At 31.9% G+C, this 26418-nt stretch overlaps 1 protein-coding gene across 1 annotated transcript in view; it reads left to right on the top strand.

The window, feature by feature from the left end:
• The window catches only part of LOC123696421 (atrial natriuretic peptide-converting enzyme), a 111813-nt gene that overhangs the window by 19734 nt on the left and 65661 nt on the right, over positions 1-26418 (top strand). The window contains exons 2-3 of the mRNA XM_045642582.1: positions 3350-3455; positions 26042-26120. Coding sequence (XP_045498538.1) covers positions 3440-3455; positions 26042-26120 — 95 coding nt within the window. The 5' untranslated portion in view covers positions 3350-3439. The remainder of the gene's footprint in view (positions 1-3349; positions 3456-26041; positions 26121-26418) is intronic.

Genomic DNA, 26418 nt, shown 5'->3' with positions numbered 1-26418 from the left:
AGGGCGTAGGGTCAATTATTTACGGGGTCGTCGTCAATTGAGGACCATCAAAATACTTGTACAAAGCTTTATTAGAGATGGAATCAGACGTTATTATTATGCACGGCATTTAAAATACTTTGAAACGTGCTCAAATATAATAAGTAATTATAAGAAAAATAAACATAAATGTTCTCTCACTAACCAATTTATATTTACAATATAAAAATAATGTATTTAATACACGCGTTAAATATAAAGTTTATCCTTCATAACAATTAAAGAGACTTAAAACAACGGGTAACACAGAACACTAAAATTCTTTCCATTAGATTTTTCTTACACATATAAAAGTGTGATAACTTTTAATGGCGGCGCGTCGGGTCGCAGACCTTTAATTAAAACGCTTGCTTCATTAAAAGATTTATGTTCACATCATACGAGTAAATGCTTCCACACTTTTTAAGAACTGAATAATTTTGGGAGATTTAGTCTCTTAAAGTTCTTTTTTTTTATTGATTTTATTTACTCTTTACTAGAAATAAACGGTATTAGGTACTTAAATATACAACAATAAAAGCAAGAAACAGTTTAGTGTATTCGGCAGCCTTATCAAGTAGTAGTGATTTCTTTCAGGCAACTGGGCAGAAGGTAATCATCCTTGGTTTGTTGAGTTTGAAATGCAAAATATAGATAGTTCCTTTTTATTTTTGGTTACGAAGTTAAATTTGTTATTACATAAATATTATTTTTCAACACAACAGCAGTATTAAGTTTGAAATATTATGTTATCGTTGATTATGCAGGAAATTGTACAATGTTTCATGTTTCGGGTTTTATTTTATTTATTTATACTATAAAAGCTGCATGTCAATGTTGATGAAGCCATGACGTTGATGCCTTTAAATTGAATAAAGATAGCTAGGTTTTGGAAAATACTATTAAAAGTATGGACGTTCAATGCATTTCCTTGTTGCTGTTGTGCCAGTTAAAATGTAGGTAATATTTAAAATTAGTTATCTCAGTTAACTCGAAAGAGACTAGAGAGCAACTAGATATATCAATGTATAGTTTAAGACTACTACATAATTCTGTACTAGAACTCCATCTACGCTTCTTTGTAAGTGCAAATTATTATAAGCGAAGAATAAAAGACTAATATAATTTCGCGCCGTGACACTTATCGTTGCATAATACATCAAACAAACATAGTGCTATAATTAGAGCTAGAAAATTCTTTCTTGATCTTTAGTGTAAATGAAAACTCGTATTCAGTGTTGTTCAATATTAGAACATTGCATATAATCTTTTCGAACGCACTAAGAACAACGAAAGAATGCTCTACGCCTGCTTAACCTAAAAGAATTTGACATAGTGAGGTTAAAGTGAGCATTCGCTTGCTTGATGTAAAGGCACCGTACTACGTTGTAATATATTACGGATAAAATGTAAAAGTAGCGTCGTATCTACAATGACACCCTGATTGAAAAGTGTAAATGTATCGGATATAGCCAATTATTGTCTTGCAAGGTGACTTGTATAAAAGCTCCGGTTTTTATCTATTTTTAAGATAACGTTTAAACGACTCCAGAATTATCAGTAGACGATAAAACTTTGTGCTGTAATCTGATGTTATATAAATTCTAAAGCTTTATAGATTGATTATCCATCATAAAATATTTTTTCAAATGAAATAACTCAATTCAAGTATGCAGACTGCAGAGTTTTCAATACAACGTGTTCCCGAGATTACCGTGTGCATTGTGTGTGCGAGGTCATCTCAGGAACTGCTCGATTAAACAGAATCAGCTTTAAAATATCAATAGATTACATTCCATGAAAATAATAATGTATTTATAAAGTACTGTGTACATAAACTTTTATGATAAAGTTTATTTCTCTCGTATTTAAACATTAATAATTTAAAAATATATTTTTCAAATTGCTTCAAATCTAATATAATACAAATTTTGCGCACAATATCATACTTCGCTGTTGAATACTGTAGTTACATTTGTGTCACCTCTAAAAGCTACGTGAAAATAATTAATGATATAATTAAGAAAAGATGTACCGCGCAGGTTTGCAAAAACTTTACAAAACTTTCTTGCAAGCGGCATTTAAAAGAATATTTTAAATCAAAACGTGTTCACTGTTCACATCATTGGGCCGTAACAAAATTATTTATACAAAAATCAGTTCGCCACAAAACGGACGGGAGGAAATGAAACGTCGGCCCATTTACACGAATGCCTCGATTCCGTTGAAATCTCATCATATTTCGGTTTGTTTATACTTTTCTTACATTTTATAGCGTCCTTGATAGGTTACCTAGGTACCTATGTGTTATTCAATTTCCCTAAAGATATGAAACTCGTAATATCCTTGAACGTGAAGCCTCCGTCGTGCCTAATATCATTTGATATGTTAATGTATTTGTAAGACCGTATAAAAAGTAGGACGACGTGAGTTTGGGAATTGTAACGTAACGTATTATGTTACACTTAATATTATATTATATTTGTATATCTATACTAATATTATAAAGCTGAAGAGTTTGTTTGTTTGTTTGTTTGTTTGAACGCGCTTATCGCAGAAAATACTGGTCCGATTTGAAAAATTCTTTCGGTGTTAGATAGCCCATTTATCGAGGAAGGTTATAAGCTATGTATCATCACGCTAAGACAAACAGGAACGGAGCAATGCGGGTGAAACCGCGGGGAACAGCTAGTAATAAATAAACTTGAATATTTTGCTATATTTACAACTACTAAACTTAAGTTCTATGTTCGATGCCGGTAGGCTAACAAATATCACACGTAATAACCAGAATGCGTAGGTAACTGTATCAAAATATTGTACACAATATAACCAGCCAAGGGCGGGTTGATGGCCAGTGCATTCCGTTTTTTGCGAGATATAACATATATAACTTTCATAATAAAATTACATTTTCATAAAATATAGGTACATTAACATAAGCAGCTAATTAAAATTTCCATGAATAAAATGCCAATCGGTAAGCTTTTTCTACTTAAACGAAACTCATTTAAATGTTAACAAAACGGAATATAAACTGTTTGTTAAACGAAACATTTGATAGAATAAAAACCGCAAGTCAAACTTATCTTTGATTTCATTTGTATTGTTTTCGAGTTCTCTTTTGTTATTTAATTTAAGCTCTATTGCTTGTAAAGTTCGTACCTGTTCTGTTATATTGTTGAGGCTTTGTTTTATTTTTCTCTTACTACCACCCTGGCCTTTGAATGTAACAAGTGAAAACCTTTTATTGTTCTTTTGTGTACAGCACATTGTACATTGAATATAACTACGGTTTATACATAAACTATGATGACTTATTTACTTGCAGGTAATCAAGGTCGCTAGTCCACCGCGACTCAAGCTCAACTCGGACCGCCCGCACGTTTCCAATAGATGAGATCTACGGGGCCACGACAAGATGGCATCTTTCAAAGGTAATTATCCTTTGCTCTTTACTCTTTATAGTATTGTCCAGTGGGATAGGGTAAGTTAACAGCTATTAAATACGTTAACTTTGCGGACAAGCTTAAGTTGATGATGATAGATGTCATGCATATCAAGCTTTCTAGATTTTCAGAAGAACTAACAGGATCGTTCAATTTTTACCACAAAAAAAAAGTAAAAAGCAGGCCAAATATTTGGGCGCTTACTATCAAAACAAACACAACATACAGGCGAGGGGCTCTCTAATAAGGTATTAGCCAATTAAGAATTGTGTCGAGTTTTGTGACAGCCTGATAGCCAGCTTATGGCGTCAAGCGGGTATCGTGGAATATTCTCACTGCCTACTTGCGGGTGTTTGACCCGTGATGAAATATTACACTAACTTTATCGTAGGTCTTGTGATTGATAACTAAGATGGTCTAAGCTTAGTATACGATCGTAATTCTTGCCGGTTTTTTGTGGGGGAAAAGTTTTTGTGCTGCAAGTGCAAAGCTGTAACAAATGAACGGTATTATATTTAAGAATTTTTTCAAATTTCCTTGACTCTTTAAGTTTTATGTGCATTTTTCTATTCTTTAAAAAAACTCTCAGATAATATTAAGAATTCCAATGCTATGAAACTAAAATGGCCTTCCTTGAATTCCTTGAATTTTAACTAGACACCTTTAATGTACTAGGTAATTATTTAAAGATCCAGGACGCGATTTATAAAAGGGAAGTTTCCATTAAGATGGTAATTCAGATTTAGCGCAGATCATCAGATTGTAGACGTTTAAATGATTTTGTTTTTGTTAAGCAATTATTCACTGCTTTTTAATTACTGTTAATTTATTAAAACATAGTTAAAAGGTACGGAAATCTACGATTTATCAATAATTATAAACAAGGAAATTAAAGACAAATAACTTTACAATAAATTGGTTAATATCAAATATTGATAATGATTGAGATCAAATAGCCAAATTAATTTGATTGGACGCCAACGGAGCGATGTAAGACGATTTAACCCTTAGCTGGTATCGCCTTTTTTGGCAACACTACCGGTATCGTGGGTCAAATTCTACCCATACCAAACAATCTGTTGTAGAACGTGGATTTTTTTATTATTTGTATAAAATATGGTTAGATAAGAAATAAAATATATTTTTTTATAAAATTAACTTTATTTAATTTTAGAATACAAAAAAATATCATCTTTTACACGCATTTGTAAAATAACCTTATTTGTTGGCACTTTTTGGTTAATGTGAACTTAAAACATAAAAAAAAATAGAAATGTTAGAAAAACTTTAACTAAAATATATTTATGGCACTTCTCATATCTTTATTATAACAAAAAAACAAAGTGCTTCTGAAATCAGCATAAAATAAAAAAAATGACAACCAAAACCAAAATGACTTCTATCATCAACTATCATCCTCATCTTCTTCACTCTCATCTCTCGTATTTTCGTTCCTCGTATATTTTCTATTATTCTCGTATCTCCTCTTCGTTTTCACTGTCGTCAGAATTTACTCCAAATACACTGTCTTCTAAGCAACTAACAGATTAGGGATTGTCTCGATCGCTGATGATTTCGTCGTCACAAAGTTGGTTTACATTTGGTATTCTTTCATTTTTCAATTCCAAATCATCACTTAAGTCGTTCATCGACTCCTCGATTTGTCTGTCGTTCAAAAAGCCCTCCAATGTAGTACAAATAAACAATAAAACCAAAAAAGTAAGTAATTACACTCAGTGAAAAAAGTTACTTATTTGGTGTCGTGGGTCGAACTTGACCCAGAAAGCTACTTACCTCCGCTCCTAAGATAGTCACAGTTCTGCACATCCACCCCCCGCTGCAGCTAGCGACGCACTGAGAATACTTAGAAGCGCACAGTCGTTGCATAAATATTTAAAGAATTATAACCGAAAAAGTTCGCTTCTGGGTCAAATTTGACCCACGATACCTGCTAAGGGTTAAGTAACTTCCCCTGCTAGTTTCGTAACAAAATACACAAGTTTCAAGTCATTAACTTTGATAGATTATATTGATAGGCCCTTGTTTTATACCGATTTAGAGCGGTTAGATTTTGATGGAACATTTTCTTGCGATTTACGAACTTTATATATTTTTTAAGCTATTGGATAAGCTATATATAAGGTATATACATTGCATTAACCTGCATACTTTACAAATACAAAAAAGACGGGTTGCACTCCGGGAGTGCCGGCAGAAGTGAAAACTTGATTACTAACGTTCAGCATGTTTGATATTTTGGAATGGTATCCGTCTTACGCATGGTATATAAGGGTTAAAAAAAAAATCCGTCTTACGCTTTTTCGATCAGGCCAACGCCGCTAAAGAAGTTTTCACTTCAAAAATAACATATAATAAGAAAGGCTAAGTCAGTAGTTTGTGACAAGAATACTCTTGATAGAGATGCCTACAACTTTTAAAATGTACCTATACATATTAGTACCCCGTACTCTCTCTATATAGTCTTGTCTTCCACATGGTCTGATATTCAATATCTACATCAGATATTATTCTGGCGCGCCGCCAACCTTGCATCAAGACATGCACTTTTGGTTCACTGTCACGAATCAAGATTTCAGAGACGAAAATTTCCACATCAACGGTTTCAGATTTGGTCTGATTTAATGGGTATTCTGGTCTTGATTTGTGAGTATAGATGTAATATGGAGATTACATTTAAACTGATGAATAATAGGAAATGTTAAAGTAGGTACCTAAAGAGATTCTAAGGTAGTAATAATTACATATTCAGTTATTTTTTTGATTTTGAACCGATTAGATTTAATCCAGATCTGTAATTTAAGGTAATATAATATCTCTTCAATATAATTATAAAAAGGTGTGATTATTTAAAAGTACATGTAGGTGTAATGGTCCGCTTTAAAAAATTCAGCGGTTTTTAAAGTTATTTATGCACTATATTATTTAACTGGTGGAACACTTTATGGCGAGCGTGGTCACGGGTAGATTAAGCTTTTGCATGTTTAATTTTATCCTTATATTTATTATATTTGCCACTTTGCGTTTGACTTTTTTACAGATTTTGTTTTACAATAATTGAGTACACAAGCGTTATGATCAAGAAATCCTGAATTCTGTCGACGACAACAACTAATAAAATATTATCAGATGTTTCTTAACATTACCTATAACGTTCTTGTCTGATCTTTTTCCTGTTGGTTTTCATTACATTTGTCCCATTTCCCTTTAGTGATTACACTTAGTGACTTTTTATGGTATAATTTTTATGAAGACTAATAATAATAATAACAAATATCCCTTAAGTTGGTGTGTTTAAAATTACGAGTATTATAATTCACAGTAGGTACCTACACAGTAAACTAAAATTCATATTTTACGATTCTTAAATCTATTAAATTTGAATACAAATATTTAATACCCTAAAACACTGGAATTTGAAAATTGGGCACTTAAATCATTTTCTTCTATTAAACATTTGAGTGGAACATTCGAGGAGCTTTAAATTTAAGACAGGCCTTGTTTCCCAATTTTAAGTAAGAGTTACACTATGAATATAATTGTTTTACTTCATATTATTCTGGACAATAGAGAGATAGATGAAATTATAATTTTTTAAACTATCTACTGTATAATGTATTCGACTGTTTCTCTGATAAATGATTTCTTATGTAACTCAGGCCCCGGAATCATAGACACAATAGAAAATCTATTGTGTCGTGGACCGATCGGGTCGCTCGGGGCTCAATGGGTTAAGTCCATAAAATGAACCAATTATTATTTTAATTTTAACATGATCCAATAATATCGTCCATATGAATATCTTTATACGGTAAAAAATAATTTTATTATTAGTATTGATAACAAAGAGTTAGCATTCCATACATACCTTAGAAACGTAGCGAGTTAAAATTAATTTATTCGCCCATTCAATTCCAATTCTATTCCGTTAACAATAAAATCGAAAATCGACCCGCCTAAGCTTACGTAAGTCCCATTTAAATATTTTTATAAGCTCTTTTGATAAGTCCTTTTTGTACGTGTACGTAGCATCGGCACAAAATTGCTTTTAGTAAACATAATGTTGTCGTAAAATAAACTTTAATCCCAATAAATACGAGCGATTGTTGTGAAAACAAAATACTTGATATAAACAGATGTTTCAAAGTTTCGGGTTGTAGATAATGTGTGATGAATAAAAGAATTTCTCGTTCGTTTAGAAGTTCCAACTAGAACTTTCTGAAGACATAAATGAATTTATTTATATAGTGTGTCTGTATTTAGTTAGAAAAGCAGTTCTTGTAATTTTAAAAGATCGGGATTTTTTTACTAAAGATAATTCAGCATGCACGAAATAATCAATTTATTAATTTGTTCAATTAATTTGCGTCACAAAGTAATAAAATAAAATTCTTAAAGACGAAAATTGACCGTAGCTTTATAATATAATCATATAAATTCTTCAAAGGCACTTTATAATAAATTATTATACAACTACTAGCTTTCCGCCCGCGGCTTCGCTCGCGTTTTCAGAGAAAACCCCGCATAGTTCCCTTTCCCGTGGGATTTCCGGGATAAAACCTATCCTATCTCTCAAGTTGGATCGAACTGCACATGGTGTGCGAATTTTATTATAATCGGTTAAGTGGTTTAGGAGTCCATTGAGGACAAACATTGTGACACGAGATTTATAATATACTAGCTGTGCCCGCGACTTCGTCCGCGTGGAATATTGACTGCATAGTAGTTACTACTTTACATACAATTATTTAGTAAACACGTACTACCATAAACAATGCATAGAATTGTTAATAGAATTTATTACTAATCTAAGCTAAAAAACTTACGTACTTTCCGGAAATCCGGGGCATTTTCCGGGGATATCCGGAAAATGCCTGTAAAATATCTGGAAAATCCCCCGGTAAATGTGTGAAAATGTCCGGGAAATACCCGGAAAATATCCGGGAAACGTCTGGAAAATATCCGGAAAAAGCGTGGAAAATGCCTGGAAAATCCCCGGAAAATCCCCGGAAAATGCCTGAGAGATGCCTAGAAAATGCCCGGAAAATATTCAAAAAATGCGTGAAAATGTCCGGAAAAGGCGTGGAAAATGCCTGGAAAATTCCCGGAAAATGTCTGGAAAATCCCTGGAAAATGCGTGAAAATGTCCTGGGAATTTCCTGGGAATTACCCAGAAAATTCCCGGAAAATATCTGGAAAACGCGTGAAAATGTCCGGAAAAGCGTGGGAAATGCCTGGATAATCTCCGGAAAATGTCAGGGAAATGTCAGGAAAATGCCTGGGAAATGCCTGGAAAATATCTGGAAAATATCCGGAAAATGCGTGAAATGGTCCGGAAAAGGCGTGGAAAATGCCTGGAAAATCCCCGGAAAATGCGTGAGGAATTGCCCGGAAAGTGACCGGAAAATATCCGGAAAATGCGTGAAAATGTCCAGAAAAAGCGTGGAAAATGCCACTTCAAATTTGCGAAGTAATTAAAGCAGACAACCAAAAAAAGAAAAAGAAAGCTAAAATCTTTCATATTAAATGTATATGGGATATTCATATTTCATATTATGTACTTAATGTATGGGAGGGTTTAAAGATATTTTTTTTTTTTTGATATTTCTCGATTTATTTAATAAAAATGATTACGGCCATTATTAGGTTAAGTACTTTCGATATCAGTTTAAAGTTTTTTGTTATTGTAATACTTACAAAAGAGTATTTATATTAGACAGAAATAAACGTAAAATTTTTATAAGTTTTATGGAAGCTGAATGTAATGCAAATGGGCAAATATAAAAGTAAAATTAGGTATTTAAAATAAATAAATGAAACAACTACCAATTACAGAAAAACTTCTTTTTCGGTTGAAAATTGCTGGATCATGAGTACAATTCTTTATCTCTTACCTTGAGCAGTCTGGAAGAGATCGCTAGTAAGCGATAAGACCGCCTTATGTACATACCGTGTTAATCCATTTGGTATGATTGTAAATATTTTACTTGGTGTGGTACGTATATTACCACACCAATTGATAAATAATATGTACTCTGATCCCAGTACGATCTGTACCGCGATAGCCATAACGATAATAAAACAATCAGATGACAGTAAAGCACGATTAAAAATCATACTTGTACAGTAGTTGTGAGTGCAATATTTACGTTTCAAAATAACATTTTTTTTGGTACTAAAACGTAGGTAGATTCTCACGCACGCACGCTGATACGTGGTTGGCTGCCCCTTTTCTCATTCCCGAAAAATATCCTCTAAAATTACCCAAGATTCTTCCAATGATTGTACCATACGTTGGAAATTAACTTTAGTCAGCAATTGACCACGCGCCAGGATACTTATTTCTACTACATCCTCATGCAAATCGTTAATTTTTATGAACATTGAATCTGTAAATAAAAAAAATGAAAAGATTACTTTACCTAATTTTATTAAAAAGCTACTAACAAATAAAATTCTATCAAGAACTAAAGTGACCTTCTTTGGGCGTTTAATATAGTCTTGTAAAAGTTATACATAAAAATAAAATTTCATCATTTTCTTATTTTGTCGTAACTTCAATTCTAATTAAAAACATGAGTCTAATTAGATAATTAATTAATAAAGAATAAATATAAAAGCTACAACTTACCTTTTTTGGGAACGCAAGAAAGATTTTTTAAAATATCACAATTAACTGTTAATAGTGTCTTGTTTGACATCAAATAATAAACATCTACCCTCACTTGTAAAATTTTATTTAGTATATTCACGTAAAATATAAGCACCTGAAGTGGACTCTGGGAAGACATGGGTTAAAAAGTTAAATAAATAAGTACAATTAAAAACCCCACCAACATCATATTATTTAATTTTTAATTATAAATTTGCAAGAAGCGTTAAACATGTAAATTGATTTGATTTTAATGAAGTCTCATAGATGGCGCTGTTTCAAATTTGTCTTTATACTACTAAGATTCATTAAACTGTTTCTCTGCCAAAATTACGTAAATGACGTAGTTTTTATAGTGTAAAGCTAGATAATAGCGTGGCTTACCCAAAAACAACATTTAAACATGAGTCTTTAGATTGTACGCTGTGTAATACACGGAATACGTTAGAAAAATAAAGGTTCACAGCTCCTCCCCCGGAGGTGATAGCATGATAATGTGTATATAAAAGCCTCACCCGACCTGTTAGTAATATTCATGCAAAATTTGAAGTCAATCTATGCGGTACTTTTCGAGATTAGCTCGGACAAATATACAGACAAACAGACAAACAGACAAACCGACAAACAGACAAACAGACAAAAATTCTAAAAACTATGTTTTTGGCTTCTATATCGATTATAGATCATGGATTATGTATTCTTTTAAAAAAATATTCAATGTACAGTTTTGACTTTCCTACGATTTTATTATATGTATAGATATTAAAGATATTTTAAACCATTTGCTTCTCCCCATCTTCCCTCGTCTATGTGTTTAGTTTGTATTTCAGATCTTCAGAAGGTATATTAATAGTAACATATTTTTGGAATTATGCTTTATATCCCATATGTTTCTAAGCACATATAGATAAGGGACATTTTATTGTGAAAAAAAAAAAACTGAAAGCGGTGAAATTTAATATAACTCCGAAAATTGTAAGGGCAATGACGTCGTGCGATTATGTGAAGTGCATCTGAGCGAAAACTTGAAAAAACCAAAAAGCTTAAAATTTAGAACAAATAAAAAACATGAACAAAGAAAAGGCACAGTGAACATGTTGAGTCTATATTTTAACTACGTAATATATGCGAAGAATTTGAATAATTTAAATAGACCGTTATTAGTAATGTTTATATTCACTTATCACGTCTTTGTACATTGTTAGCAAATTAACAACGCTTTGTTGAACACGCTTCAAACGCGACTGTGTACAGTGCTGGCCCTGTTCGTGGAATGCACAGACTTTTTTTCAAATATAATTATGTTAATATATTTATCCATACTAATATTATAAATGCGAAAGTAACTCTGTCTGTCTGTTACTCAATCACACTACTGAACCAATTTGCATGATATTTGGTATATAGATATTTTGATACCCGAGAAAGGACTAGGCTAGCACATAGGTTTTATTACGGAAATCTCACGGGAACGGGAACTATGCGGGTTTTTCATTGACTGCACGGGTGAAGCCGCGGGCGGAAACCTAGTTTCAAATGAACATGTTATTAAAACGCCTGTATCTATAAACAACTGAAATGAACATATTGTAATATTAAAGAAAAAACGTATATTTTAAGAGTTTCACCGAATTTTTCGTCCATTCCTCTACACATACGTTCGGGAAGACTACGAGATAATCGCCGCTAATCTCCCATCAACGCACGCGATTCTCGCCTTTATGTCAGATAATCGCATAACGCTTTTGTATAATTTCGTTTGCGTTTCGCTTCGTGGGCTTCGGAGATGTTATGTAGCTAAAGTTGATTAAGAATTTAATTGAATAAAGGGAAAAACGTTTAAAGAGAAAAAAGTTGAGGTAATGAAGGTTTGCGTTCGTTTGTGATAATTTATTTTAAAATTAATTACTGGTATTTGATTACCTTTTAATTGTAGGTATATTATTAATATACTTTGTTTTTATATATATTTCTTTCGATTAGATAGATTATTCTTTCTTATTTATTCGATGTAGAGCGTATCTATATTTCGATATATGGGAACTGCGGGCGATGCCGGAGGTTTATACCGTACATGTTTTATCAATTACCTAATCATTAATTAAATAGATTCACAAATAAATACAGTTCATAATTGAACTTAAATATAATAAAAATTAAATAAAGTTTATTTGACTCAATAACAAAAAACACCAGGAATATACAGGTATAATTTGTAGGCACATATTTTTTTACATACCTACTAAGTTAGAACAAATAATATATAGTATAAGAATTGTATTTATTTGTATAAGATCTGCTAAATTATCTCATCGTCGGATATTGGTCGAAATAATTGCTCAAGCTATCAATCAAATTACACAATTGCAAGGAAAATAACGTTATAATTTGAGTAAACGCTTCAATTTGCTAAGTAAATACTCAAATCTGTATTTAGTAGTAAGTGCGAACTCTGAGTTAAATTGCTCCGGCTATTGCGGCGGAACTTCTGTAAAGTTTCAATATACGCCTGGCTAAGAGGAAACCTAACTAGTTGTAACAATGTGGTATTAATCATTTACAAAGATTCATATTGGTCTAGATTATTTTGCTATGTTTGTTTAGGATTAATTCAAGGTAATTTTTTGGGGTGATAATAATGAATACAGTTCCTTTTATGTGTATTCTGATTTCACAATGTACCGGGTGTATCATAATTTTATTTTATAATACATAGAGACAAGAAGAATTTCTGAAAATAATAAAATTGAAGGCCTCGAAATGAGAAAATTTGTTTTTTAAAGTCTAAATTCAGTATCGACAAGTGTAAAATAATCTCTTTATTCATTTTTCTATACGATGAAGTTGTAATGCTAACTTGTTATGCTTGAATAACAGAAAAACTATTAAAATATCAAGAGCATTCACGAGGCATTTCAAAGTTTTCCTCGGTCAGCTAGTTGAAAACAATAAAAGACACTCCAAGTTGAAAAGCAAATAGAAATTGACTAAAAATTATAAAATTACTAGCGGTTCGCCCCGACTTCGCCCGTGGTATCTACATGTTTACGTTTTTTTTTTCATAAAAACTATCCTATCTCTCAAGTTGGATTGGACTGCACATGGTGTGCGAATTTTATTATAGTGGTTTAGGAGTCCATTGAGGACAAACATTGTGACACGAGATTTATATATATTAAGATTAGGAAGGAAGGTTTCAGTAGTTTAGCTGCTTAATAATAAACTATTGATGTTCAACACAAACTGTTATATTAAACTGTAGGTTATTATTGTTTAAGTTTGAAGTGTTAATACCGCAACCTTTTACTACCGGACTCGTTGTAAAAAGTTACATTGTGAGCACCTCTCTTAGTTTGTATGTGTTCAAAACATAATAAAATGAATAGTTTTGATGTTTACCTGTTTAGTTTAAAAGGAATTTAGATAGTTTAGTTTATTTGCATTTCCTTGAGTCAAATAATAATGAAATAACTACATTTTGTTGTGATGTTAAATTGTTTAACAGCGTAATTTGAAGGAAGCAATTTTAAGTTATGTGTGTAATTATTTTTTTAAATATCTACCTGTATGGAATTGCTAAATTAATAATCAACACACTAAATAAATCAAATTTAAAACAATAATAAAATTAAGCTTTCGCTTTGATAGACATTTAGATGTAAAAAATATAAAAATGAATTGATATAAACCCAATTGATTTTATCACAAGGACTATTAATAATAATTAACATATATAGGTAATGAGATATACATTATAAAAGGTTGCGTATACTGAAAATTAATATAAACATAACAAAATGTAATGATTTTACGAGCGGGTTTTGAAAGGTTAGAGGTTAGATCAGCCGCCATAAATCGTCGACATTGTCATTAAACTAAATTAATGTTCCGATTTACGGCATATTTATTGCAGGTGAGGAATTTTTGGAGGTTCAATACTATTCGCTTTTGTTTAGGGGTTTTGAGATATAAAAAAAGACGGGTTGCACTCCGGGAGTGTTGGCAGAAGTGAAAACTTGATTATTAACGTTCAGCATGTTTGATATTTTGGAATGGTATCCGTCTTACGCAGGGAATATAAGGGCTAAAAAAAAAAATTATTTGGAAAATCCAAAAGTGCACGACTCATAATGCTCATTTAATTATGAAATATATAAAAAAAAATATATATATATAGATATACAGTCGTTGTAGTTTTCGTTTTTTATTAAATGCAATTAAACGACACTGAATTAATTAATCATTCGCATTCAGTAACCTACAATCGTCGATTAGAATATTAAAAAAAAAAAATTAACTCAAATGATGGATTTTTTCACAAGTTATAGTGTTTTCAGGTTTCACACATGACGGACAGGAAAATTTTTTGACCTATTTCGGTGTTTTTTTCCAATTCTATTGAAGTAAATCAATTTTTAAAAAGTATGGGATTAATCTCCATTAAATTATCTCGACAATAGTATGCAAAATATCTTGATTCTGTGAACTAACAAGGCTATAATAATAAGAATAGCTGCAAAAATGAGGCGAAAAAAATTTTTCGATCGTAAAGCACTCTCTGATGCTTCGCATCGTCGTGCAACATCCGTCTTACGCTTTTTCGATCAGGCCACGTGTCCTGACGCGAGTTTAAGATTTTATACCCAACGCCGCTAAAGAAGTTTTCACTTCAAAAAATAACTATAGGTTTGGTGTAATAAGTAATTTACATTTAGTAATAACAAACTTTTAAATGTACAAGTTACTAATAACGCATTTTACTCATGATATTATGTTTTTTACGACACTAGCGACCTGTTGCGGCTTCGTTTAGATATTATGGTACTTTCTATTTAAAAAAAAAAACCGCATCAAAATCTTTGCATACATAATATGGACAGGCATTGAAAAGCGACTTTGCTTAAATACTATAAAGTGATAATTAAATGAATTTCTATTTTCAATAGTGTGTTTCATGTATTCTTTAAAATCTCTCTTTTTTCCTTTAAAGTAAAAAACGACCATTAAACTCTTGGAGATTCACTGTGTCAGTAATTTGGCCACCCTTTGAACTCCTTACTCCATTAGCTTCCATTTTCACTTTAAATTCCCACAAAGTACATTTCTTGATGGACTGAACGTGATAAGTCGATTTATATCTATTAAAACATAATTATTTCGTTCGAAGACAAAGAGGAATTATTTATTTCTACAAAAAGGTATAAAATGTTTGACCCACTTAAAATCTTTGAGAGAACTAAGTCTAAAGTGTTTGCAAAGTCTTTTTGATTCTCCGAATATTCTGTCGAGCAATTCCTACATACCGTCCTTGTCTTACACGTGCCGTTTGATATATCTATCTCGCTTTAAAAGCTGTTTATTTAGGGAGATAGACGCAATGGAGCGCGCAAAAATGTTGTTTGACAACAAATGAGAGATGGCCGTTTTTATTCGCTGTTAATGAGTTTGCGTTTGATTAAAAAATATATAACAATAATATCAAAGGGTCTTTAAAAATATGAAGAAATTGTCGTTTTGTGATAATTTCAACAATAATTGAGCGTTTTGTAATAAATTCAACAACCATAACTCTTGTTATGGTCTATGGGCGGCGCAACCTGCTTACCACCAGGCGGTGCGACCGCTCGTTTGCCTCCCTATAACATAAAAAAAATTAAAATGAAAAATTATGACGTCTCTTCTTGCATTTGATGAGTGCAAGTAGAGTGTCAATCAATTTAAATTATGGAAGGACAGTGTACAATACATTAATTAAAATATAAGTACACTCGAGGTCTAATATTATTAATTATTGATTATAATTAATTAATATGCAATAGAGTATTATAGTGGGCGAACGAGCGATTTCATTAATATAGCTAAATGTTTCCTCTATTATTAAAATATATCTAATGGTCAATAATATCTAATCTATACATATAATAAATCTCTAGAAGGGTCAATTCTGTACATTGAAAATATTGAAAAAACAAATAGCAGGGGGTGTTACTGGATCGATACCAAGCCCAAATATGTGATTAAAAATTTTTTTGTCTGTCTGTCTGTCTGTATGTATGTTCAGGCATCACGTGAAAACTAACGGTTCGATTTCGATGAAACTTGGTATAATTATACCTTATTATCTTGGGCATAAAATAGGATACTTTTTATCCCGGAAAAATACGTAGAAAAAAAGTAAATCTTAATTTTTCTTAATTTTTCCGCGCGGACGGAGTCGCGGGCGGAAGCTAGTGGTCAATAATGGCGTTCTATTGTTAAAATATATCTACATAATATATTATACAGTTGAAGGAAAATAATAAATTATAAACAGCATTCATCTTTTATTTAAAGAAATGAAAACATTATATGGAAAAATTTAATTTGTTTTATTATTGTGGTCATTATATTTTGTACATTTAAATATTTTTTTAGCAATTCACACTCTCTTTATAACCCAATTATTAAAAAGCTAATATTTTTGTTAATAGATCCTATACAATATATCTTTAAAACGACAGGCACCTGCAACACCTAGTCAGTGATGAATTAATATTACGTGATCGGAATAATGCTCGGGTTCAGAGTAATTCTTTATATTTTATCATATAATATTTTTGAAGTTATACTTCTTTTGGCGCGATGGAGAAAAATGATGAGAGTGAATTTTTACGATGCGCGCGGTGTGCGACACCTAAATTTAACAGCATGAAGTTAGTTCTAGGTGGTATGAAAATTGATAACTACGTTCAAGTTGTATATTCTAGTATTTTTTTCCATACGCAAAACAAGTATAACTTCAACTTGTGTACATAAGTACACACACTCTTTTTTTCTTACAATGACAACGACCTTTAGTCTTAGGAGCACGTAGCATCTAAGTCTGACTATGTAACATGTTTTTTCCCTTTTACAGAAAGATCTAGCTCGTTGAGTAGAGGTAAAAATGTGTGTGAATAGGTCAATATTAGCTGGCAGTTATGGGTGATTAAATGCGCGCTTTTATCTACCTAGAAGGGTCATTTCTATGGAAGTATTCATGGTATATTCCATACAAAATATTTTTATCTCCAGTTAAACATTTTTAGCCCTCAAGGGACTTAGCCCTTCAGTCTTATAAAGATTATGATTTGAAAAATAGGCAGAAAGCTGCTTTTGACCTTAAGTCTGATCGCAGCACGCGTTTCCAGGGGCTGGAACTGGGTCAAGGGTACGTAAATGATTATGGGCTTTATTTCATTGAAAATATGATTTATTTTCCGTTATATTCGCATGAGCGGGACGAATTCGTTTTTCTTAGAAGTTTGGAGAGGTAACAATTTTAAGACGTTAACTCTCTCCGGTATATTATGTTTGTTCTTTATTTTCGATGTAATTTCAAACTGAGTCGTCGAAAATTTCCTTATACGAGCAACATTTTATTTGATGGTAGGTATCGGTAGCGACTTTGGTTTTGCTATGAAATTCTATACATATTTGAAATAAAAAACCCCTTTTTTTCATGCTTGTTTCATTTGATAGCACACAAAGAATTTAAATGATAACTGATTAGTACCTATAGTTAAAAGGATTATTAGGCAAAGTTAAGCTTATTCATGTTCGTCATGACAAGAATTTATTTTTACACTTTTCAGGTATATAGGTAATTTTCGTCGTGAAGTTAATTATCTTTCCAAATCTACGCCGTTGACCAAATACATCGTCCTGCGTGTAACAATAACCATGTAATTACAAAACGAAATGGCACACACAAACGCATTAATTTAAACCACTGACAGTTAAATAATATACGATTTGATAATCGCAAAATGATAACATAAATTCATTAAATCCCGAATATAATTGCTTTTGGTCTACAGTAGATGATATTAAATCACAAGCACGTTATTAATTTCAATTATGTTATCTCGAACAACTATTACATCTATTCCGTAATTTGGTAATGCTTACGAAACATTTTATTACCGTAATATGGTATGTAGTATGTACCAATAATGTAATGATAACATTATAATATTACAGTGATTGATTTTTTAGCCGAGTTGCTTGTTAATCTTGTTTGATAATGCTAGAACATATAAAAATGTATTTGTATTAAAAATAGGATTAGAGATGAATTTTAAAAACATTTTCATAAATTTTTATTGATATTAATTGGACAGTTATTAATTTGTGCACCTTTACGCCGTTAGTACACCGACGCATTCGCGTGCGGCAGCGAATCTCTGCGAAACTACTGCGTAGCGAAATATCTGCGGAGCGTTAGTAAACAGCAATATTTTCGCAACTTTTTCGCAATGCGTCTGTGTAATGGCCATTTCGCAGTTCCTTGCGAAACAATACTGACAAGGACGCAACTATTTCATCTATCTATGTGCTAGAGTGAGACTTATCATATGCGAAAACCTGCCATACTACTGACAGATTTTTCGTTGTTTCGCTGCCGCACGCGAATGCGTCGGTGTACTAAACGCCGTTAGGTTTGATGAAATGTCACCTCAAACCACCACCATAATAATTGTTTTAATTAATATACTTCTTTTTTTTCGTAATAAAATGTTCTTGTAACGGAATACAGCTACGTAGCTTCAGAGCTACGTATGTGCTACGGAGTCTGCTACGAAATTAGCTACGCAACAAAATCTTAATATAAAGATGGTAAATTTTGTGGCCGTGGGAATATCACTTTTAACGGCTGAACAAATCTGGATGGAAATAAACATACCGATAGATCATTCTCAAAAATAGATTGCTACTAGGTATTTGAGAAAAATATTGTGAAAGCGAGACAACTAGTATCTGTGTTTCTAAAAATTTAATCCTCACATTTAACATATTAATACAGAATGTGGATACAATTTAATTTATAAATATATAATTGCTATTTATCAAGCAGTGCTCTTCAAAATATATATTTTATTAATACATTGTACAGTTATAATTCCAGATGTAAAATGTAAAGTACCTTTCACATAAGCGAAGGAACGTTCCCTCTAATAAACTTCGAATACCTGATACATATACAGTATAATACGTATATAGAATTACGTCGTCTATTGGAGTCGAGTCAATTACTAGATCGTCTTAATAAACGTCTCATGTCGAATGTTACAAATTGAAATGTACAATAGCTTTGTATTTTTATATCATTTGCTTGCAATTTCTTTAGGGTTTAATATTTGTAATGAGATACGTTTGTATATTTATCATTATTTATTTATTAAGCTATTGCATAGCTTCTATCGCGGGCCTTGAGCGCGAGGACCGAATCGAGAAATTCCGTAACGAAAAACCTCACGCTCCCCCCACTCCGACGGGCGGAGGTGTGGCTTGAAGGTGTGGAGGAAGGAAGGTGGAATTCCTCCATCGAAAAAGGGAGAATTCACGACCAGTCTACTCGACTGGCCGGCCGTTAAGGCCCCAATGGATGATGTCGGAAAGTTGTAGTAACGAAAAAATTTCGCTTGCGCGATTCAGAGCGAGGTGTCGCTACTAAGGCATAACATGCAATAGCTTTACCGCGGCAGTCCCCGAGTGCCACACGTCGTTTTTTTTATAACTTTGTTTATTTAATTTCACATTTGAAGTCATTGTCATCTATACTACCAATATACGTAAGTATTTACTCAATAAACAGAGTTACAATATTTGTTAGATTCTGATTTTGTTTGCACAAAGTATCTCTTAAATATCTAATGATAAGTAGTAGTTTAAAGTAAGCGGGTGTATAGGTATTTTACGTTTTATTAGTTTTTATCTCCAGTGTGTTTGTTGAGTATAATCTTTAATCTCAAGATATAGTGTGTGTTTTTTAATAAAGTTAATAAAGAACTAAATTTCTTTTTATAAAACGGGCGAAAAGACTGATCGTGAACCGAGATTTAAAGTGTAATAAATATTTTAATTTCATTATATAAAGTTTCTAAATTCTAAAAGCTTTTTCATATTATTTGTACCCGCAATGTTATGTTAGCAGAAAAGTTTTAACAACTTATATTGAATTAATGTTTCGACGAAATTTTATACAGAAAACGACATGTAAGTGGTAAGTAGAACTTTATAATATACACTTTATACATCTGTATATGATAAAATACTCTAAGTGTAATAAACACAAGTTTTCAATGTATTTACAGTTCAACGAAAATGTAGTAAATATAATTATGATTCAACACAAACATAGGTACCTCAAAAGTAAATGACTAAAAAAGATATGATATGAAAACTACATGCAGGTAGTCCAGTCCATGTAATCAACGACTACATCCCAAATCAAGATCATTAAACCAAGTACCTATACTAAGTTACTTAATTGATTCCCAGTCGATTCAAAGCCCACAAAGCAATACGAATGAATATTGGATTTGAATGGATGTAGCAATAAATCACAAGGGCATATTTCTCATACGTCTGCGATATAAAGATGGTGCAATTTAGATAATATACAGTGGTCTACGGCTATTCAACCCTTTACGTGAGGGTCGCTCGTGGTACAAGTTATGGGAGACGCAATTTGTATGATAAATAAGAAGCTCCAATAAAGTTAGATTTGTGTTAACCAACATGGTATGCATGTTAACTGATATTATAAAGCGGAAAGAATTGATTGTTTGTTTGTTTATATTGCTAAGGTTCCGGAAACTACTGGGCAGAAAAAAAAATCTTTTACATTTAGAATCCTACATTATCACTGATGAACATAGGCTATATTTTATGATTACATAGATCTGAGTAAAAACATGATATCAATTTGAACAGTTGAAAAATATAGAAATTATAAAACAAATGATTCTTTAAATAAGGAAATTATGGTCACTCCTTTGACCGCATATAAGCTCATGCCATGTACCACACAGATGTAGGCCCGTGATAACATATACCTATTATTCTTGGTCGGGACTGATACGGTGACCATTATTTATGCCAACGTGAGACTGTACCGGATATTAGGATTTGTAACATGTATTATTGCGTGTACATATGTTGCATAGGCTTCAATTGATTATATTCAACCAGCGCAGCGCTAGGCTCAGATGCATGTAGCAGATCTAATTGACGATACAAATTTAGATTAGGTTTCGATAAAATTTTAAGGAAAAACGAAACAGTTCTTTTCACTCAGAAAATTATATAATACAATAATACAATGTTTTCAGAGCATGACCAATAATTCAATCACATCACATTTTTCATTCGATAAATAATTGAAGTGAAACTTCTTTATCGGAGTTGGACAAAAATTTAGTGTAACATTTTTGCGTTACGCTGTAGGCGTGACATTTTTGCGTTACGCCGTAGGCGTGACATTTTTGCGTTACGCGCCAACTTTTTCTTATCCCTAAGTTTCACTTCTTACGTGTGTACTCTAGTACACGCACACATATTTTTTTTAAAATGTTTGATTCTTTTTAAGGTAGACTATTCATAAAATATATTAAAATATAAATAATAAATTTATAAAGAATAGAAAAAAAAAAAAATATCAAAGAATAATTTTCTTATTACGTTAATCATTGTACTTATAAGTCCTTCATCAAATGAAGCCTTCTTATTTTATTATAAATACGAAAGAAGATCTAATAATTACAGTAATAATCAGATTGAGCAATCTTACAAGAACACACACTACATTAGACGGAGAAAGATCTAGAGCTTATTATATGATTTTATCGAAATACCTATATAAAAAATTATTTTATCTTTGACGAAAAGAAACTGGCTTTATATTAAGAAGGACTTAAACAGAATACTGAATAGCTTAGCATAAAACTTTGTTTTTATAAGCTGCTTATGAAGTCTGCGATTAAACACATTCTACAAAGGAATGATTATGATTTTAAACAGATTGAAAGGAAATAATGTTTTAAAACAATATTAAGATTTATTATCTTATTAAAATGTTAGGAAATTTGTACGATTTCTTATGAGTAAGTACTACATTATAATTAATGGACATCTATTTGTAGAGTTATTTTTACCGATTTTTGAAAATTACCCTATTTTTTATATTCTTGAGCACCAACAACATAATTGAGAACAAAATTTCAAGGACTATAGAATAACGTAATGGTGGTATGGGCACCTGAGATTTCTGGGGACTACCCCATTTTATTTCTGAGGGACATTAGCAAGCTATTTAAACTAAGAAGTAAGATACGCTCAGCCCCCCTAGCCAAGTGGTTTTCTTTTAGCGTAGCGTTCAATAGAATAGACTACGAATGTATGAGATTGACGTAAGCTGTAGATACGTTTGTGTGGTTGCGATAACTATAATGTGCCACAAACTTATCTGACCCGGTGGCAAAAACTGGAACTACGTGCCGCCATTTTGAAATGTCACATTTTCACAGACTTTTCATACGGAATATTTTGTTTAAATAGTGTTTAAATAAAAAGAAAGCGACATCAGTGACACTGTCACCGGGTCAGATAAGTTTGTGGCACTATATGAACTACAATTTATACATATACTATAATAACTAATAACATTTCGATAATCCCTTACGGATAAAAAATTAGAAAGCTTTCGTACCATACTTCCAAAGCCATATCAAAATAACAATCACACGCTCGAACAATTTACATTAGGGCTATTTCCTCATAAGTACGGGATCCCAAAAACAAGACAAGTTGTGGCCTGATAAATTAGACAAACGCAAAAACTTCAGTCACCCGCAGACCCTCGTCAGAACATACGTCAACTTTACATAATTCAATCATATAATAATATGTGATGCGAAAAAGTACACTATATTTTTAGTTTCTAAATGCTGATAGAAGTATATTCACGTATAGGTTAGATGTCTTACAAAGTGTTAGTTAATTATGATTTTTTTGCGAACCTCACGCATGGAATTAATTTTATTTTAATTGGATTATAATTCACTAAATTTCAATGCATTAAACACATTCAATGCATTAAAAATGTGTTTTGTTAAATTGTGGTAGCCATTTTTAAACTTACTCCTATTAATCTTATATATAAAAATGAATCGCAAAATGTGTTGTTAGCGCATAACTCGAGAACGGCTGAACCGATTTCGATAATTATTTTTTTATTATATTCCTTGAAGTACGAGGATGGTTCTTAGGTAGAGAAAACGTAAACATGTACTACAGGCGAAGCCGGGGCGGACCGCTTGTAATACTATAAACAGAGAACAAAACATATGTGTACTAATTAATACTGTCAAACAATAAAATATTTCAAGAAGTATACCCTTAATCGTTTGTCTTATTCTTAAGGAGAAAAATAAAGCAATTTAATTTTCTAGTGAATATTAAAATGCGGATGGTAGGGGTCGTTAACTTTTACTCAATTATGTAAAAAACCAATGAAATGGTATTTTGAAGAATGGATTAGGCGGAAGGATGGGGTTCTTAATTTTATTTACTTTTGTGCCACTTATACACAATTACGTATATTTAGACGATAAAGGAAATTATGTTATTTGTTTTACATTTTAGAGCTGTAAAATTATTGATAATGGAGGAGCTTTTTCGATACGTTTTTATTATTCAAGTTCGAAAAACATCTTCTTAGAATAAATTTATGCAGACAACCTAATAAGATAAAAAACTATAACTTAACTCAACTTCCTACTCAAACAAGTAATAACTGCGTTAAAAACAACCGACTTCAAACTTGCACTTGCAAAATTCACAAATACCTACAGACAAAAATGCTCATAAAATAAAAACTACTGGGCCTATCCGAATAAAATTTTTATGGGATCAATTCGACACCATCTCGCATCGAACAAAAAGAATCACGTAAATCGGTTCAGAAACCTCGGAGTAATCGGTGTACATACATAAAAAAAGACATACCGGCCGAATTGATAACCTCCTCCTTTTTTTTGAAGTCGGTTAATAAAAACAAAAGGAATAAATAGATCACTAAAATGTCTATTAAATTACCTAGGTACATTATTTAGTGGTCCACAGGAACTGTTACATAAATAATGAACACCAAAACAATTTCAAAATTTAGTTTTACGTAACAATTGAAATGTAGAAGTTCGTAACTACCATTATTAATTTTCAAATTACGACAAAACAATAGTTACCCTCCTTGCTACAAAACTTTAGCATCGTAATATTTTGTGAGCGACTCAGATAGCGTGACTGGCAATTATTGAAAATGATAACGAGAATATTCAGGTTTCTTTAGGTATTTTCCCGGTTGTCATGGCAACAAAGATGGATGATATGCGATATGACGGGCCTTGGGACGCGGAGCGCAAGAAAAAGTTTAACAAAACATCTTTATAAAGTCGGGGGTAATATTTTATATTATTTATCTTTTATTTATTTATTCAACATCACAAATGTTATTCGAAGTTTAAATATTTTTTTAGACTTTGGAGATAATGGAATGAAACATCAAACTAGATCCGTACCTTCAGTTTCACGTTGGTTATTTTATTGGATATCTGTTGATACTCTGTTTAAGCTCTAATAATTATTATCCAAGTATTTGTATGCTTTGAGGTGGTCTTAGAGGAAGGGCGTGGATTTCCTGCAGCACTAACGAAGGATTAGAAATTATTATTAAAATTCCTCTGCTTAGTTTGTTTTGATTGTGATTATATTTTTAACTATTGTTTGTTATTGTTTGTTATTTAAGAATAAAAAATGAAAGAATAAACATTATGATGACTGATTCCGGTTTTAAATAAGACTATTTTTTTCGTTTGACATCCAGAATTAACTCTACTATACATATACATATAACAATCCATCTCTTATCGCAATTCCATCCATTTGACAGAAGTAACAAACATCTTATAAAATTACAAACTTTTGCGTTTATATGAAGTCAGATCAGAAAATCCTACTAGGTACAACGTACTACTTGTAGAAAAAGTGATAGAAATATTTCGCCATCTTTAACAAATTACTAACTATATTTAATAACTTTAATTTGTACTTGTTTCAAATAAATACTAATATAATAATTCCCGGAGACTCAAGTGAAGTACCGTCGAGCCCAGAATTCAGGTGCTGTATCGATTTATACACGTTTCCTTACCTCTTTCTGAACGTTGATTGCGTTAGCTAAAAATTGTAAGGAACACTCGGTAGAGAAACGACGTTACGTAATTATTGTGTTCTGTAACTTCTAGTGTTGTATTGGAATTGGGCAACTTATTTTCTTATTATTTTTGTAATTTTATGGACAGATATTATTTAGTTACGAATAAAAAAAAAACAAATTGCAATTTCGATTCGATTTATCTTCAATCCTTACTGATATTATTAATTGCGAATAAATAAACAAATACGTGTTGTATATTGTCTTTTTTGAAGTGAAACTTCTTTATCGGGGTTTGGAAAAATATTTAGTGTAACATTTTTTCGTTACGCGTGACATTTTTCCGTTACGCGCCATTTTTTTCTTATCCCACGCGTGATTTGACGTATTTCTGTAAAGTTGCATATATAAATTATTTTGTGAAAAATAAGGTCATAAAGAAATTTCACTTCTTACGTGTGTACACTAGTACACGCACACATTTTTTTCACGTTGTAACAGAGCGATTTAATGATATGATTTTTGCCTTTGGAAATATGTAGTTAAGTCGTTACATCTCATTCGCATGGGAACATTCTTTAACACTACTTCATACTACTGAAGAGTTTGTTTGGTTGACCGCGCTAATATCAGCAGCAATATCACGTGTCAGATTTGAAAAAAATTCTTACAGTGTTAGATAGCCCATTTATCGACGAAGACTGTACATTTTTATTCACACGCTAAGACAAATCGGTGCGGAGCTATGCGAGTAAAACTGCGGGGTACAGCTAATCAGCTAATATTTAGGTGGAGTTCCTCTAAATATTACCACAATAGTTGCATGCTAATTACTTTGTACTTTCTATATAGTAAGTATATTACATAGTTTTATTTATATTGTTGCAGACTGGCTCACAGTAACCTGGGCCCAGAGCGGGATGCAACTTCAACCAGACGCAGAAGGAGACGACTCGCTCAGGGGACGGTGAGTCTTCATATATTTGCTTATTAATTCATCTCTTTTTTTATACTATGGATGTGCAATACGGTTTACTGATCCCTGTGAAAACTAAATTCCAATGATTTAGCCGTTCTGGATGAATATTTTATACTACTAGCCATTGAGATAGCTATTTTCTCCACGACATCACGTTTTTAATTATATGCCCACGTATTTGTATTAAAAATATTAAATTTTGAGTCTACAAACAAAAATACAAACAGAAACATGGTATTAGAAAAATGGTTGTCTGTAAAGTCGGCTTACTGACGATGGTTGAACG

This window comes from Colias croceus, chromosome 1, assembly GCF_905220415.1.
Source record: "Colias croceus chromosome 1, ilColCroc2.1".
NCBI classification, from domain to species: Eukaryota; Metazoa; Arthropoda; class Insecta; order Lepidoptera; family Pieridae; genus Colias; species Colias croceus.
This window is presented reverse-complemented; position numbering and strand designations above follow the sequence as displayed.